Source organism: Thermobia domestica, chromosome 9 (genome assembly GCF_964235325.1).
Source record: "Thermobia domestica chromosome 9, izTheDome1.hap1.1, whole genome shotgun sequence".
Classification (NCBI taxonomy): domain Eukaryota; kingdom Metazoa; phylum Arthropoda; class Insecta; order Zygentoma; family Lepismatidae; genus Thermobia; species Thermobia domestica.
The window spans coordinates 122533611-122552824 of NC_137462.1; the positions used below are offsets into that span (position 1 = coordinate 122533611).

At 34.7% G+C, this 19214-nt stretch overlaps 1 protein-coding gene across 1 annotated transcript in view; it reads right to left on the bottom strand.

Moving 5' to 3' along the window:
* LOC145660980 (uncharacterized) overlaps positions 1-19214 on the bottom strand; it is a 125694-nt gene that overhangs the window by 26277 nt on the left and 80203 nt on the right. Inside the window, exons 2-5 of the mRNA XM_081726430.1 lie at positions 8695-12279; positions 6990-8627; positions 4708-4885; positions 1289-1473 (exon numbers count right to left, since the gene is read on the bottom strand). Of these exons, the coding sequence (XP_081582556.1) occupies positions 1289-1473; positions 4708-4885; positions 6990-8627; positions 8695-12253 (5560 nt within the window). The 5' untranslated portion in view covers positions 12254-12279. The remainder of the gene's footprint in view (positions 1-1288; positions 1474-4707; positions 4886-6989; positions 8628-8694; positions 12280-19214) is intronic.

Genomic DNA, 19214 nt, shown 5'->3' on the forward strand with positions numbered 1-19214 from the left:
TTTGAACTTTTATTTAAGGTAAACTTATTTATACATAGGTAGATTCGATAGCTATCTTATTACCAAACTTTAATATATATTACATCAAATTTTTATTACTTGTAAAACGTTCAAGAAGCCATAACTAGCATTTTAGTTAGAAATATTAATGATTGAATCTTTTCAGTTCCGCTCATTTTTTTAATCACAGTTTAAAATGTATGTAAGAAAAGATTATTAACATAATATGAAATTATACACTACATCCTTTGTTAAACTCTTATATCTTACCAGAACAGTTTTTTTTATAAATAATATATTTGCTACATATCCGTTGCTGTGTCTTTTTGTGTTTATTAAATTTTTTCTTCCATTTTATTCTCTTATTGTATTATTTCTTTGTGATATCATCTAATGAAGTGTACATATATATTAAATGTTTTTTTTTGTATTATGCCTATTTAAAAAAAGTAATAGCTATTTTAGGTATCTAATAATAAATAAATACTTCTGTAATGCTTAAAACAATATTTGCTTATCTTCTGATTTTAAATTAGAATTTCGCCTGTGATTTTTATTATTGTTTGTGACAATTTAAAATATTATTTTTGAATGTAATTGATCAATGTGCATAATATGAGAGAAATCAGTCCTCTAAAATATTAATAGTATGTTGTTGGAATGAATCGAGTAGTAAGATTTATAATTTCTTTTTATGTTCAATTTGAAAATCTAGCAATCCTAAACTCTGCTGCTTATATCCTTAGATTTATTATTTAATATTTTGCATCCGCAAATGCAACAAAAATTAACCAACAACATGCCTATGGCACTGGTGATGTTGATGCTGATGAAAATATATTCTCCCCCTTCACGTTTCAGACAAATTTTGCGAACTTTAAGATAGTACTTGAACAGTTTATTAATTGGTTATTAAATGCATAGGACAAGAATCCATAGAACTCTTACCTATTAAATCCTACGATGGTTTCTTTACACCAAAGTAATTCCGATTCTTTATCAGGCTGTTTTTGGGAGCTTTTAGCTTAAAAATTAGCTCATAAAATGGGTAAATGAGTAACTTCTACAATGAAAGTCAGTAGTACTTTATTACGATTAGTAAGTTTCTCTTTTATACAGTTTTAAATCAATTTTTAACCCAAGCCGTTACGACGACCGACGGATCTAGCTTGTTTCGAAAGCTTTGGTGTAAACATATCATCATGAAATTTAAAACGTAACAAGTATGTGTATTTTGTAAGCTTGGACGTTTAAGAATAATTTCAAATACCTTTTCACAGCTCATTACCTTGCGGTTGAGCGGTTTCAGCACTAGCGGCTGCTGCGGCTTCGCCACTTTTGTCAAACGGATTGAACCTCGGGGTTGTATCCGTGAATGCTGCATTCAAGTCATTCTTTGGAGGTGGAGCCAAAGCTGGCGGTGGTCCTTCAAAAGTAGTTGGCACTGAAGATTCTTCTTCGGAAGTTTTTGGTCTATTAAATAGAATAAACAGCAAAACAGTTAACTTGTAAAGCTTTAAGCTACCTATCATTATTATATAATTTGAGTTAATGAAGTTTCAATGAATCCTACGATGAACATTGGTTTCCAAGTTGGACACCAGGATAATCTGAGCTATGTAAAATTGATTTTGACCAATCAATCCAGGTTTCATTGTAATGTAGAACCATAATAGAGCACTAACCTTTTTGACTGAAATAATGAGGCGTTTCGTCGTAAGTTTTCTGTGCCTTCTCTATTAACCTTAAATTGAATCAGTTATGTTGAAAAGCGACCAACTCCAGTTTTTCAATTTTACAGACAAAAGGAAAAGGGGAGTATTAGCTTAATTATTCAATCGAACATTGTGAATAACGATACTTCGCCTTCACGAAAGTGGGCAACACTGGATTGAAAAAGCCCACATTTTTAGTCGTACCGGATGCCAGAAAAAGTTCCTTCGTCTTGAGTTTTCGCACTTGTATGTCTAAAATGTGTATATTTATTTAAAAATTCAAGTTCGAAAAGACTAGTTCCTCTGAAAAACCTCATATATGTATATATTTCTGGAATATACTGGTAGAATCTCATAATGTTCTTTTTTCCATGATTTCTTTCTTTCTTTCTTTTTTTTTAAATCTGAATTTTGTCCTGTTAAGCAAGATTATTTTCTGAATCTTAGATTAAATCCAAGGTTTACTACAGATGAAAGGTTGTATCATACAACTTATACAAACGATACACATGACGTCATTGAAAGTAGACAGGCAAGGAGAACTGACTGCCACTTCCAAACAGAACTATGCTCACGGCATAAACAAACTCTTCATTTTGATCAGTTTTTTTTGTTTTAGTCTTTTCAACTTCAGTAGTTTTAGAACGTTTGACTCTTCTATTTCATATTCATTCTATTAATATAGATCGAGAGATACAGAGAATACGTAAGGAAGTATTATATAGAATGGATATTAAAACGAGTAATCACTTTCAGAAGTTTTGTGTACGACACTTAAAATTGATATTAGGATAAATGAACTTCTGATAGGTTTTGTTGATGTAATATAAGCAAACATCAGGCTCGATCTAAAAGTGTACATTCACTCAATCATTAGATCTACGAAACCATTGATCTTATAGGAAGTGGTAATATAATTTTATGTAGAACTTTCTCTTAAATCTAAAACTGTATTTAAACTGTTGTTGAATTAGATCATTAAGAAGGAAGGTTAACATGACTTTCACTCTAATAACTGCTTCTTTTGATCCAATAGACGTAATTTTGACAAATACAGGCATATTGAAACAAAGTATGAATGTCATTCATTTGTAAGAATTCAATATGGGTAACAAAGAGAAAATGAGAAGGGCCACAAAAATATTGTCTGTCATTGTGCCTAACAGATACGTTCTGTACTTTTAATGTTTTCTTGAAGTACCGTTACTGGCATATCTGATATAATTTCTTTAAAAAAATATAAAAGAATTTCGAAAAACATAAGACAGGATATGGCCATTATACTGAAAGCCCTGTTCCTTGACTGGTCAATTTTCTTCGTTCTTCGATACTGAGAAGCGAACAAAAAAGCTACAAGGTATTTATTTTTAAACGTAAAACTGTTTTAAAATTAGAGTAAAATGTTAACAATCGACTACGAAAATAATAAATTATACATGATCTATCAGAAATGATGCTAACCTCCATTCTCTCTGAACCTCAATGCTTCAGAAGACATACACAAAGACCTCCCTTGTGGATATGTGGTTAGCGTACACGCATTTGGCACAGAAATCCGGTATGATTCTCGGCAAGATCTCATGTGGTTCAGATCCCACGTTAAGCTGTAGGTTTCATATGAAAGGGACACTAAATTCAAATCAAACTAAAATACACGCAAAAATCGAAAAAAAATCCACTTGAAGTAATCATATCTCCATACGATAATGTGATACCAAGTCTAGTATAACATAATCATAGTACAATGTCACTTATTTTTGTGTCGAGAAAAGAATTTGGATAAGTTTGAGTGAAAATTTCGAATGACCAAAAATCCAATTTTTCAGCTAACTTAATATATTTGTGAAAAATGAAATAATTTCTGCCACTCTCCTTTAATAATTTTTCCATGCTTTATTTTCTGCATACAGAAACTACAACAACAGTTCCCGTTATTCTCGGTAACAAAATAGACAATAAAAGAAATCTTGTAAAGTAACACTAGAAAGCAAAACAGAATTTAAACAGCTATTATTTATTCTAATCGCCCGTCTTTACTGATGACATGGGTGATATTTACTTAAACTTATGAGCCATCTTGAAAAATTTTGTCGATTTATGGTTTGTTAACTGTGTTAATAATTCCAAGTAGCGCCTAATTACGTAGGGAATGTTGATGGGGAACAAACTTCCAATTCATGCTGGATACTCATCACTGCAGTTAATGACTAACAATCCAGTACATGAATAAGTGAAACACTATTATTCCAACTTGTTATGCCACCAATTTTATCTAAATCCTACATTAGAAATTATCAATTTATTACTGTAGATTTTCATACTTAACATACAACATAGTTGACTACTAGCACCAGATACAGCTTTCCACGCAACACATAACGAGATTATATAACAGGTTAGCCTGGTGCTAACCGCGCCTTGTCTTACCCTACGTAATTACTTAAATGCATTTCAACGATACTGTGCTATCCACATCACGTCAGATACTATTTTACACTTGAATAAGGAACAGCTGACCCAAGCACATCATCATTTTAATTGAGTTCTAGAAAGCTATCAAATTTATACTTTTATTATCAATTTTCTAAGACTAAATCGAATAAAACCACTGTCGAAATATTTCATGCCTAAATATATGACCAGAAAGCAGAGGTAAATTTATATTACAAGTATACTTGAAGACGCTTAAAAATCTTCCTTGAAACTTCAAATGTTTAGGCAATTCCTCCTACGTGTTTCTGTGATTATACTGCTTTCCCCCTCTCTCCCCTTTTTCCTGAGAGTAGACAAATTTTCTCCTTGAAATATATCCATGTCTTTTTGTTATGTGTAGTCTTGGAAAGTCGATATGATAAGCCTAAAACTTACTTGCTAAACTTCTAAAAAGAAAGTATCATTTGTCAAGTGCGAAAAAATAATACAAAAGTTTTCCTTATTAATTTACTAGAATAAATCACGTAATTTCAATTCCATCAAATCAACGGAGGCTTACTTAATAAAAATGGAGAAATCTGGTCCTTCGTCGCTTTCTTTAGATTCTTCTCTCGTAAGCTTGGCAGGTGTGCTTTGTGGTACTGGTGGTGGTTCTGTCAAATTAAGGAATGCATCGAACTGATCATCAGCACCGAAACCAGCAGACTTATCTCCTTGGTTTGATGCTGTTCCCCAGACTAAAAATAAAATAATTTATTATATACTTTTGTTAAAAACATGGTTGGAGATCCAATTACTATTATTTCTATAGATTTTAAAATAAGAATTTACTTTCATTTTTTGAATCTTTATAAAAATTAGTCTAATTATTTAAACATTATGTAATTTCATTAAGATAATTAAATACTCTATAAAACGAGATTGAATGCTTTTAATTCGAGGAAACAAAACTGTTCAATTAACTGTCATACCAATATAAAACAACATTTTTAAATGCATGGTCAAAAAATTACTGCAAAAAGTACCCATTTTACAGGATTAATTTAAAATTATTACTTCAATCAGGAGACATCCTATGTAAATACTTCAATTTTTACTATATTTATCTGTATACTTTTATGTATATGTACTTTATATGTATAATTTATGCTATTTGCATTTAAATTAAATAACTAATTACATTTGTTCCAGACTTTACTAATTTATTTACTAGTACATGCACACAACACTTCTAACTATTTCAAGAATCTAAAAAAATCATGTTAAGAAAACATTCCTATTCCAAATCCTTCTTCACACAACTTCTTGCAAATGTACGCCTTTTCCGCCAACCTATACAGAATACTTTTCTACAACACAGTTTCTTTACCATCACTCTATCTACTAACCTCAAAATCACACAGATTATTCACTATAACAGTTTTTATCATTATGTTTTTAATATATGACGAAACCATTATGTGCAGAACACTTTAAGATGAAAAAAAAAACAATTAACCAATAAATTCACTCTTATTTCTAATACATGTTTCTTAGTAAACAGGCAAGGAACATTATTTGAGAAGTTGTTTTAACATAGGCTATTCGAGTTATACGGTATTATTGAGCGATATTACAAAGCAACAGAAGAGAAACTTTGCCATAAATTTGGTAATTTATCTGGAACTTACACATAAATTGCAGTAAAGAAAATTGACTGAAATGGTGTTTCCTTCTATCATCTATTGCCCAAAACAAGTGCATATTGAAAAATGAAGTACTCACATGAATAACTAATAATGAATTTTGTTGATAAATATAGAAACATATCCCAAATGATTTTAATTATTAATTCCTACTATTCCACTAATACTTGCAAGTAATATGTGCATCATTAATAAAAGAAATCAAACTTCAATAAATACAATCTGATACTTAATAGTGTACTGTTTTACATAAATAGTCTATTATTCTAGCAAAGCATCAGATCAACTGCATCAGATTTGCATCGAAACGACACACTTTCTTGATTTAAAAAAAAAAACTATTTATGAGAATTTATTCGTCATTTTATTCAGCTCAATGTGATCTATCAATTGATGTATATCTTATCTTTAAACAGTATTATAATTAAGTAAAAAATAAAGTTTAGGAGATAATAATAATTTTGGTCTGTCTCATTAACAATGTATTGTACTCTTGCTAGTATCATAATGAAAAGAGTATGCTTCAGAATCAGTTTATCTAATGAGATGGCGTGATTATCGCACAGCATGTATTTTAATGTTTACATTCGTTGTTCTCGAACACTACGCATAAGAATTTATATTTACCCACCCACAGTTCAATACGATCAATCGATTACTATATGTCCTCCGTTAAATATCGTTGAATTTATAACAATTTATTTAACTGAGATATAATTACTAGATTATTGCCCTCAAAATTCTCACAAGGTCTAGGTTTCGAATCCCGTGTTCTGTATTGTCCTTTTACTATTCCTTTAATTATCATTATTTACTTTTCATCGTCTTCTGTATCAAAAAGAGCAGAACCATGGGATGTAAAGTCAAAGAAGTACAATATTTAAAATGCTTCAGTACAAGAATTAAACATGAGACTTCTATTCATAAGTATAGCGTACAGAAAACTACAGTAGATAATACAGAAGCAAACATTCTGTCTCTATTATTTATGCATAATATTACGTCAAATTTAAAACCGTTGCTTCATTTCCAATATTTAATTTCAATGTTTCATTCATCTTCTTATCGTACTATATACCTTTTAGAACATCAACCGCTATATGTATTACTAAAATAACAAAGGTGCTAAATGTGCAATGTGTAGTTTTATACTTACCATCTCCACTCTCTACGGCAGTTGTAGCTCCCGTGGACGCAAAAGGATCAAATGGATCTCCCTCAACGACATGAATTTCTTGAGTCTCCTCTTTAGCAACGCTATCAAACTTAGCTGCAAATGCGTCGAATTCGTCCCCACCTGTTGCAGTTGCGACATTAATAGGAGGTATTTCAGATACTGTTCCTGTGGTTGGCGCTTCTGGTCTAGGTGGAGGGGCTGGTCTAGGTGGAGGTGCAGGTCTTGGTGGAGGTGCGGCGGCAGTAGTAGTTGTTGTAAACAAATCAGCATTTGTTTGTTGTTTGTTTTCTGATTCTGAGACGCTTGGAGCACCAAAGTCAAACAACAAGTCACCGGTTGTTTGAGTTGGTCCCGAAGATGGAGGCGGAGCGGTATTGGAATTTTCAGGTTCTGCGCCAAATAAACCTAACAAATCTGCATTAGCAGTTGGTTTAGAAACTGGAGGTTGACTTTCTTGTTGATTTGATATATTAGTAGTACTTTCACCACCTCCAAATAGGTCAAAGAGGTCGTTTGTTGACGTTTTACCCTGTTGTTGTTGTGAAGACTGATCATCAGTTCTTCCTAACAAGTTCACTTCTGCTGCGTTTGATGTGGCAGGAGTAAACGTTTGATTCACAACGTCCGGAAAATTGCTTTCACTACTAATCGGCGGCTGTACTGTATTTGTTGGCTCAGAGGTATCATCGCCTAACAAATCAGTCTCAATGGCACTTGGCATGGAAATGTCAGGAGTTGGACTTGGTGAATGCAGTTCTCGAATCGGTGTGGGACTTGGAGTTTTCGTGGCTCTAAGTCTGTCCAATAAATCCGATGAAGTAGCTTCCATAGCTCCTGTGACACTAAGAATAAGATCTTTTGTTTCTTTCGAAGGTGGTGCTGGCCTTGGCGGTGGAGGTCTACTAGGGACAGACCCTTTTTTGGGAGTACTGGCTTGAGATGATGTTGCATCATGCCCCGAAGTTTGTTGTTCTTCACTTGCAATTGCATTGCTAAAAATATCAGCTGTTTCTTTGCAGTAATCTCCATCCGCTTGGAGGTCACCCATCAAAAAATCTGCCGCAGAGGACTGTTGAGTACTAATTACTTCGCTTGTCAAAGTATGACCTGTACTACTGCTTGCTGGAGTTAACGTATCTGTGCCAAAATCTCCAAAGAAATTTGTTGCTGCTGCAGAAGAGACTGCTGCAGCTGCATGATCATCAGAGGCGACAAACATATTGTAGCCTGCAGATGAAACTGCAGTTGAACCATCCGCAACGTCTAGCATAGCACCATTCTCACTAGCACCAAATAGATTTGCACCACTTGTAGTAACACCGTAATCGGTTGAAAAATCTGCAAATGGGTTTGTTGATAACGCATTGGTCCCATTTGTACTTGCTGCATTAAAATCTCCTTCGACTATCCCGGTTGAGTAGTCCTCATTTCCCATATTCAAAAATGGGTTGTCCGACCCTCCAGTTGATGATACATCATAAGTGTCACCGCTTAAGAAAGGGTTTGAATTCACTGAAGCATAATTAGCTTGAGAAGTGGCCGTATAATCGGGCAAATCATCTTGAAGAAAAGGATTCATGGTTCTGGTTTGTACTTGGCTTGTTTCAATTTCCATAACTTATATAACTTTCATTGGGGGGAATTTTTTGTTATTGCGAATAACGAAAAGTCATATAACTAAATCATTGTCCAATAAGCTCTGATTCTAGAATTTTCAACTCTGCTTTTCCAGGCAGAACCAAGTTACTGGCAATTGATGTATCAAAAGGATCAACGTCTTCGTCAAGTGAGAAACCCTTGTTTTCTACGAGAGGAGTTAATGTTTTCACTGGTGGAATGTCTTCTGGAAGATTTAACAAATCTGGTCTTTCACTTACAATGGAAGGTTCCGAAGTTGAAACTACAAATACTTCTTGATTGACTACTGAGTTTTCTGTTGATTGAATACTCACTGTTTCACCTTCTCTCGGGTTAAAATCAGGATCAGAGTAAGTTCTCTTAAGTGATCCTGAAACTCCTTCACTAATTAGCTCTTTCTCCAAAATTTTAAGTTCTGCTTTTCCAGGAAGAATATTAGTAGCAATGGAAGTATCAAACGGATCTATATCTTCATTAATTTGATGATTTACTTCAACAGCTGGTGTTAAAAGTTTAGCTTGAATATCTTCTTCAACGCCCAATAAATCAGGCTTTGGCTTTGGGCTAACCACGGGAATATCAAGTGTTGTTGGACGATCAGTCACACTATCCGCAAATGTAACAGTCTTCGGACCTTGTGATGGTCTTCGGGGTGGCTGAGATCCGGGAGGGGGAGGAGGAGGTGGAGCTGCTTCTGGTTCTTCTTCTCGAGGATTGAAGTCTGGGTCTGAAAGACTATGTTTCAATGTTGGTTGAACAACGTTTCCAACAAGTTCGTTTTCAATAAGCTTTAACTCAGCTTTTCCCGGAAGGATATTGGTTGCAAATGAAGTATCAAAAGGATCAGCAACTGATGTTTCTTCTTCACTTGGCGGCTGTTTGGATTCCACTAATGGTGTTAACGGTTTGGAAAATTGTTCACCTTCCTCTCCCACTACAAGAAGATCTGGTCGTGCAGATGGAGATGGTAAGTCTACTTCTTGTTTCGTAGTAGCTGCTTCTTCACCGTTTACTTCCAATAGATCAGGTCTTGTGAGTGTTGGTGGTCTCTGTGGTCGTTCTGGAGCTGCTGCTGCTTTTGTTGTTTCTTCAATAGGAGAAGATGCTTCAACTTTTGATGCACTGTTGTTGTCTTCTGCTCTAGGATTAAAATCTGGATCGCTGATACTTCTTTTTATAGTCTGTTGCACGTCTTCAAGCAGTTCTTTTTCTAACACCTTTAATTCTGCTTTCCCTGGAGCCAAATCAGCAACAACGGATGTATCGAATGGGTCAATTTCTTCGTCATTATTATTTACTTCAGATGAGACAGTCGCTGGTTCAATTGGATTATGTCCAAGTTTTGATAGATCTGTGGTACTCCCTCCAAGAAGATCTCGATGGCTTAACTTAAGTGTTTGTAAGCCGCTATCTAAAAGCGCTTGTTCATTGGCAAGCCTATCTTGTTCTTCTTGTTCTTCAGGTGGAATAGATATATGTATTGTAACTTCTGACTGAGCAGGTATTCTTTCTTCAGCACGAGGATCAAACTCAGTATCACTATCACTTTGAGAAAGAATCCTAGCTTCGTTTGCTTCAATATCACCAAGAATTTCACTTTCAATAAGTTTTAATTCAATTTTTCCCGGGATGAGATTTTCTGCAAATGTAGTGTCAAATGGATCAACTTCAGCTTCAAAACCATTAACTAAATCTTTTCTTATAGCCTCTATTTCATTTTCTTTAAACACTAAAGGAGCCTGTGGTATTTCCTCATCGATTGCAAATAAGTCTTCCTGTTGGTGGCCTGTATAATCTTCAGTTGATGTTACGATACTTTCAAAAGCTGCTTCAATTGGAGGTGTTGGTCGAGGTGGCGCCGATCTTACAGGCGGTTCGGACGGTCTTCCAGGTGCACTTGGTCTTGGCGGTGGTGGTCTTTTTGGTTTTGGTTCAGTGTTTAATATAGCATCTGACTCTTCTTGGCCTTCAAATGCTTCCCAACTTGTTCCTGAGTCAGTCGGTTCAGAACTTAATAAATTGTCGATATCAGGTGTTTGAAAAGGATCGACAACAGGAGTTGCAAAGGGGTCAATACCAGTGGTCAAAAATGGATCAACTTCAGTGTTGGCTACAGTTGCTGAAACGATACTTCCTGGTTTATCTTCCTTAGCTCCTAAGACAACTTCAGCTACTGTTGTGTCGAAAGGATCGTCTTCTGCGGCATCATCTAAGCCAAAATCGTCTTGTATATCTTTTAGAGTTTCATGAATATCGTCTTTTGTTTTTGCAACAGATTCAGCAGCGAGTGCAGCAAATTCGTCATCTAAATCTTCTTCCTGTTCTTTTTTACTTTCCTCTTTTGATTCTTCTGATGTTGTTCCAGCAACTTGTTGAATAAGTTCTACAATACTACTTTTTGCTGGCAATGGTTTAGTTGGAGGTTCAGCAGGTTCAGTATTGATAATATCAAACTCTGCTACTAAATCCTTGAGATCTAGTCCTTCTTTACTCTCTCGTTTTTCAGTGTCAACTTTCTCAACAGTGTCTAAAATATTCTGAGAAACATCAGGAGTAAGTCCTTCATTACCTTTCGTATCGGAAGATGTTAGTAATCCAAGAATATCATCTGCTGGTTGTACCTTTTCTAAATCAGGATCATCGTCAAGAAGAGTTTTAGATGTAGAAGTTTCTTCAGTAGCTGTAGTCTGTGATTGAGTTTCTACTTGTGTTGTTTCGTTATCTTCGAACAGAAGGTCGATATCCTCAGGTCGTTTCGGGACTACGCGTCGCTTTTTTGAAGTTGATGTGACAGCTGTAGGTACTACCACAGGGCTGTCTAGTCTACCTGTTAAAACTTCAACAGCGCAACCAAGACTGACAAGCCTCTTCTTTTTGCCGTCTTTACCAACGTATTCACTTTCTTCTTTAATAACCTTTTCGGCAATAGATGTATCGAATGGGTCGAATCCGTCTTCCTGAGTTTCAGTTGGACTTTCAGGAATGTAAGCAAGTTTGACTTCTCCGCTTGTAACTATATCAACGTAAGTTGTGTCAAAGATGTCTTCATCTGCTTCTAAATCTTCTTCCTCGACAACTTCTGGTTCGACTTCTAGCAAATCTTGCGCACCAGCTGTATCTTGAAAAGATTCTGAAGCAGCAGCCGCACGTTCTTCTGATTGTTGTTCTGTTGCTTCAACAGGAGTTTCCTCCTCCTTATCGTCGGGAACACTGATGGAACCGTCTTCAAATCCTATCCACTTCTTTTTAGGTTCAGGTTTTTTCGGTACAGGGGCAGGGGCAGCAACTGGCTGATTCTCTTTATTTGCTTCGCTTGCAGGTTTCTTCCTTTGGAAAAAACTTGTAGATTTGATACGATCTAAGTCTCCCTGTGTCTTCTTAAGGATATCATCAACGCCAGCAGTTAAAGCTTTGAATTTTTGCCACTCCTCGCTTTCTTCTTTAGGTTCTGTTGAGTCAGGGTCTTCGAAAGCGGGTCTTTTGCCTTCGGCTGTCTCTTGAAGTTCCTTTTTGTACTTTTCTAATTCTGCAGGGTCAAAAAGATCACTTTCTTTATCTTTCTTTCCTTTGATCTTCTTCTTGATTCCTTTTTTTATCTTGTGCATATTCCACTAAGCTCTCATTTATTGTCCTGAAAAATAAAAAAAGTTTATTATTATTATTATTTCTTTGTAATATACATACGTTATACTATAATATATTTATCTGCTTTATTGCGTAGTTTTAGAAATAAGAATGTCAACTGATTTTAAGTGGTATAGACAGCTTTTGTGAGATTAATTATGCCTTATACCAAATATGTGTAGTTTTTTTCAGCGTGTAGATCGTATTATGCTCATACATTCATGGTAGACCTTACCAATATATAGTATTACTGTTATTTTCACTATACCAATTTACAATTTATGGACTATATTAAATGAGACTTTCAAATCTATATTCCATTCGAGATTCTTACGTTAAATGGTAGTTATATCAATTAATCACCTAACTCGTTTAAGAAAAAAAAATCAATAGAGGGGAAAATGGAATTTTATGGTGTGAAGGTATTCTCTCTGTTGGATAATAGATATAAAATATATAGTAAATATAAACTAAATTTATCATACATTTCAACCCTGTCATTTGTCTTCGAGAGATACCTCCCGTAGCTTTTGATCCAAAAAAAAAAAAAAATTAAAAGAAATGTTATCACAGTTCGGGCCTACATTAAAAAGAACTTATTTCAAGGAACACTAAGTTTAGAAACACTTAAAAAGTTAATTATAATTATTAAACACCAAAAAATGGTGAAGTATTTTTATTCATTCATTACTTAAGATGAACAGAAAGTAGTTAGAATTTTCTTTCAAGTAAAGGAAACCATCATAGCAATATATGTAGGTATAATAAACTCAAAAATCTGGTAGGTATATATAGGAATGAAACACTAAAATTACCTTTCGGATGAAAGATTGAATGTTCAGAAGTTGTGTATCTGAGGAATCTAGTACTAAGAAATAATATTATATATATACACACATCGCAAATAGTTATTTAGTTGTAACTAAATTATTGTAAATTTTCTGGATAAGCTCGGATTGGTGTGCCCCTCAGATGCAATTTAGACCAAACAGATGATATGAATTGCTCATAATCTAACTTCCGTAGCATGTTTTTAAAAGTTAAAAATGCCTTTTTTTCCCTTTGAAATATCTTGTTAGGTTGTTTTCATGCTAACGGTTATGCTGTCTCTCCGGCAGTCGAGTATACTGTTTCTTACAAGGGAAGAGAGGCAGATTATATATCGAAGTGGAAGATGGTTTATACACCAATAGAACGTACTAATGACGCCTATTACGAAACTGTAATAATTTTTTACCGAATGCATATAGGCGAGTTATATGAATATACAGGATGTTCAAAAATTACGTTGCTAGCTCTAGAAATCTCAAACGGTAAAGCAGATGCCAAAACAGAAAAACATGTGTTTGATCATTTTAAAAGTACTACGGATCAAAGCAAAAAGTGTTGTCCCAGGACCACCTGCAGAGTCCCAGGCGGGGTCCAACTAAAAATTTTCAAATAGCAAGAGATATCAAGTAGCATATCGTTGGAAATTTGTTGGGAAATGAAAGAAGGGGGAATAAGTCTCGACTCTCTAAAAATTACCCTGTGCAAAATGGCGACCGATCAAAATGTACATCCTCATTTCGATTCTCCGAGCACATTCGCTTTGCATTTTGTAATCGGCACTTGTTGTCATTGTGAGACACTTGCATGTATTCGCTGTTCCCGGTGCAAGAAAATTTTTTGTTTGAATCATTTTATACTTGATAATCCAGACAACGAGCATAAGTACCATTATTGTACATTATATGTTAACTAGTCAGTTCTATACTAAAAAATGTCAAATGTTATTTCTTTTCTTTTTTATTTCTTAATTTAATTTAATTTTACTATATTTCCTTATTTCTTTCTTTATTTAGACATTACTAGGTCCAAAGAGCAGAATCTGACAGTAGGGGCATTTCCTTTCTTTACATTGAGTACAAGAATTAAAGTGAAAACAAACTAAAACCCGACTACACAAAGAAGAATTAAAATACAAGATGTTTGCACAGTGTTATCATAGAGCGCCTAAACTTGTTCCATCTGTTTTCATTTAACAACAGCTTTCAAACGATATGCTCCTTGACCCCCTTGCCATTTGAAAATTTTGAGTAGGACCCCATCTGGGACCCTGCGGAGGACAATGGAACAAATATTTTTACTTTCAATCATTGTACTTTTGAAATGATGACACACGTGTTTTCCTGTTTTAACACTTGTCTCATCGTTTCAGGTTCTTTGGGATAGCCATAGACTTTACAATGACGTTTTTGCTGACCCTTCGACCGGCCGCCACGTTGCACAGGGCAATTTTAGAGTCGAGACTTGTTTCGTATTCTTTCATTTCCCAACAGATTTCCAACAATATGCTACTTGACCCCTCTTGCTATTTGAAAATTTTGAGTTTTACCCCTCTGGGACCCTGCGGGTGGTTCTGGGGCAACACTTTTTGTTTTGATACGTTGTACTTTTAAAATGATCAAACACGTGTTTTCCTGTTTTGGCATCTGTCCCACCGTTTCCGATTTCTAGGGGTGGCAATGGACTTTCTGGACATCCTGTATATTCATATAACTCGCACAGTATATGTATTCGGAATTTTTTTTATTACAGTTTCGTAACAGGCGTCATTAGTGCTTTCGATTGGTGTATAAACCATCTTCCACTTCGATATACAATCTCCCTCTCTTCTCTTGTTAGCTTCCCCATGAGAAAGAAATATTTAAGATGTTTACTTGCACTTAACTTTAATAATAATAATAATAATAATAATAATAATAATAATAATAATAATAATAATAATAATAATAATAATAATAATAATAATAATAATAATAATAATAATAAACAAAATAAAAGATTGAAAGTAATCTAGAGTTGATATCACACTGACAGAAGATAAGCCACCTATTGCACTGTTTGACAAATAGGCAGAAGATAAGTTGGCTTTTCGCTTCTTGGTGCAGGAGAAGGTAAGAGTGTGATTTTCTCATCCAATACAGACTGATAGGAGCTGTTACTGTTTGTTACATTGGTATAGCTTCCCCCTTTCGATAATGTCTCTAGAGAGAAGACAGTTTATAGCCAATAACTGTCTTCATCAGCATTGCCAAATTCGTTAGTTGTATGTTATTCCCGCTTCTAAATGAATCCACGAGAAAACAGTGCCTATCACATCTACCGAAATTTAAAAATAAATAAATAAATAATGGAATTCTCTATATCTTCTAGTGTAATAGGTCAAAGGTTTAAGAAATAAGACATAGTGTCATTCTTCTTGTTATTAAGACAAAATTCAAAATGATATGATGCTTCATACGGGTTGACAGTGTTTATATTTCTTTAGGGCCTATGTATTAAGTATAGCATGTTATTGTTGCTAATATCAGCAGTCTTTCACTAAATCTGGAGGCTTTACATTCACATCAAGCAGAATTCAATGGGTTGACGAGAAATGTGAGGATAAAAATAAATAAATAAAAAGTCGTTATATAACTCTACGACGATTGCTATCGTTGTGTTCATAGGCATCGCTAGATGAGTACTAAGAGGTTCACGCACTCACCGAAGTTTTTTAATGGGTGCACAGTATCCATTGGATTTTTACCTTGGAATTTATTTCGAAATTATACTTTCATGCCATGGGAAAAGAAAATATCTAATATGATCTTTACCAATGAATATAATGTATTTAATTACAAGATGCAATCTTAAAACTATGATAGCAATGAATTGAACAAGTCCCTTTTCAGCTATGTGAATAAAATAATAATAATCCATATTCACAAGTGAATGCAATCTAGTAGAATTATTTCTTTAAATAATCTGGAGTTCACTATTCTTTCGTGTTTACTCACCATCGCTGACGCGCCTGCTGACCAGCTTCGCCCTACCTTACTCGGTTAGATAGTATTCTGATTTTTAGTGGCCACGTAGCACAGATTGGATTGTGTTTTTGCGCTGTAGTTTTTATGCCATAATGCCATACATCCGGACACTGTATTTATACGCAAATCGTAAAAGAAATATAATTTTTCAACAAATACTTCTGGTGGCCCCCTTAAATTACATTTTTGCAAAATGTGGTAATGTCATCTCGCCCAGGCGTACATCTTTTAAAGGACAATACGAAGGAAATTAGTTTTAAAAAAAATATATAATTTTTCAATATTTTTTTTGAGTAGTGTGCTTAACCTTGACCTGCACGGTTTTTAATATATTAACGTGTGTGAATAATTATGATTATAATATATTAAAGTGTTTGAAATTAATATCATGCGTTATGTTTAAAGGGAATTATTTACGTATTCTCTTTCAAGACACACGTAGGCACGATGGACGTTAAACTATACATTTCATTTCATTTTCATAAAGCAGTTGTTCCTCCAGTAGTGTACACAAGAGGGGTTCGGCGTTTAATCCCCCCTGAGAAAGATATTATGGAACAGGGCCGTAATTCGTAGGGGGTAGGAGGGGCAATTGCCCCCCCCCCAAGGAAGCTTCCCACCATTCGAGAGGGAGCCACTTTAAGACAAACTTTTCTTACTCCATATACGATATGAACATGAAATTATAAATGAAGCATCAAACAGGTTCACTACATTACATAAAATAAAACAGCACACAAAAGGTAAATAAAACAAAATGAGTCTTGGGCTCATTCCAGTAAAAAAAAAAAAAAGAAAGAAAATGTTTACTATTAGAGGCCCTAGAAATAATATTCGTATGGCTTTGAGATTTGTCAATATTGTCCTCTTAATTAATTTGTTATGTATGGAACGGGCCTAGGAGCGTAACTAACGGCCCCGCATACCTTGCCGTGCGGGAGGTTCCACAGGTTCCGGGGGCCCACAAAGATTAAGAAAAAGATGGAAAGAAGGAAGGGGCCTATTTTTCTTTCTAGAGGGCCCAAATATTAATGCTCGCCCCTCCAGAAAAAAAAATAATTTACGGCGCTGTTATGGAAAAATAAATATTACGATATATTTTATGATTAAAATACCAATTGATACCAACTGATAAATATACCACGAACCAATTGATAATTTCTTCTTAGAGTCCGATTTTAGTCGCACCCATTTACGCTTTGAAACTAGTTAAGAAAAAATTGAAAGTTTTCAATTTTGTAGTTTGTTCAATTAGAGATTCAATTCTTAGTTTAGGCTAACGTCATCTATCCCTGATGCTTTACTTTCGTTTTTGTCTCGCGAGCAAGTTTGTCTGAAGTCAACTTAGTTGGCAAAAGTTACTGCAGGGGTAGATTTAGAGGGGGCGATCGGGGCGATTGTCCCCCCCAGAAGGGGAAACTTTCTTATTTTATATATAAATAAAACCCATCCCAGAGTTTAGAGCTCTTAAAAGTAGCTCTAAGTAGCAGTATTATAACCCACCGCCCCTTCTAGAAGTCCTGGATCCGCCCCTGACTTACTGTCAACACTACGTCTAATAGAGAAGTAGCAAATACCACTCAAGTTGAGGAATGGGCGTTTCAGGAAGTCCGGATAGAAAACTGACAAAATTATTTTTGAGAGTTGACGCATCTAGCCTAACAGGAACTGAAGAACTCAAAATCAACTCAACTCAAATCACTTGTTGGAAGGAAACACCTTTCGTGATGATTGGACGGTACAATGTAGGTTAAGAAGTTCTGCCCGTTGCAGACTCCAGACTTCTTTCGCTATGGAATCCAATCGTTATCGAAAGACGGCAAAAGTATGGGGTTGCAAACGACAACTATTTTGATTAACCAGGTACAGCAGTATTTTTCTTTGGAAATGGCAATCTGGAACGGGTATTTCCTTCTCATTACCCTAATATAAATGTGTGCTCAGCGTTTATTTATGTATTTATTTATATATTTATTCAACTTGAACAGCTAATTTTCTCCTCAGTTACAGGAATCTATACGATGAATTCCTCATTAGTATATCAAAAAGAAACTACATATTACATTCATGTTTTAAAATGCATATATATGACAATCTGTCAATATAAATATGTCGAAATTTTAGCAGTTCCCAGTTTTAATGCGGAATGACATTAACACTGGGAAAGGAAAGTAAGACAAAGAGAAGGAATATCCATTGTGTGTTATAAAGTTAAAGTTCTAGTGATGTCTCACTCTATTATAATACTCGTAGCCCACGATCCCATTTGGTCAGTAGTAATTCTCATTTGGATGTTTGAATATTAGAAGTATTGTATCCTTAAAATACATTATATTAAGTTATTCGTTTCTAATGGTATGCTGCTTTTTGTAACTTGGTTTGAAGTAAAATTATTGTCTTGTTATAAGGTAAACTACAAAACTTGAGTTGCGATACTGAGGGGAAAAGATCATAAATGCCAAAAGTTATGACAGCCTTGAGTATTCAAATGCAGTACATATTTATTAAGAAGGTACCGCATCTATTTTATTTTACCAAACACAGAAATACTATTATAGAAAATTCATTCCGTTGGAATATATATGGTATATTGAAAACAATATAAATTTATATTTAACTTCACTTATAACGTTTATATTTCAAACTTTAAGATAACGTGTATACCAATACTCTCCCAGATGCCTGTTTCATAAAAGTATTATACTTTTCTAATGCGATTTTAGAAATGATAACCTTCCCAGTTGATCTAGCGCATAAGGTACCAGAAATATGAAATTAAATGGAAATATTTGTTTTACGTTCCATGATTATGCTCTGTAGACTGAATGAGACGAGTGATAATTGAAAGTGAATGATTGTAAAATAATTGGTGGAAGAGAAATGTGGGAGAAAATGGCAGAACCTCGACAAAACCCATGGACACGATGTTGTACACCATAAACTCAGGTGCTATGGGGTAGAACCAAGGACTTCTCGCGAAGGAGTGATCGATCTACCACAGAGCTATTGTAGTCCTATGAGGTTCTGGGTTCAATTTCCGGTGGCAGAGCATTGGACGCATTATACTAGTTTAGGTTTCACCTTGAAC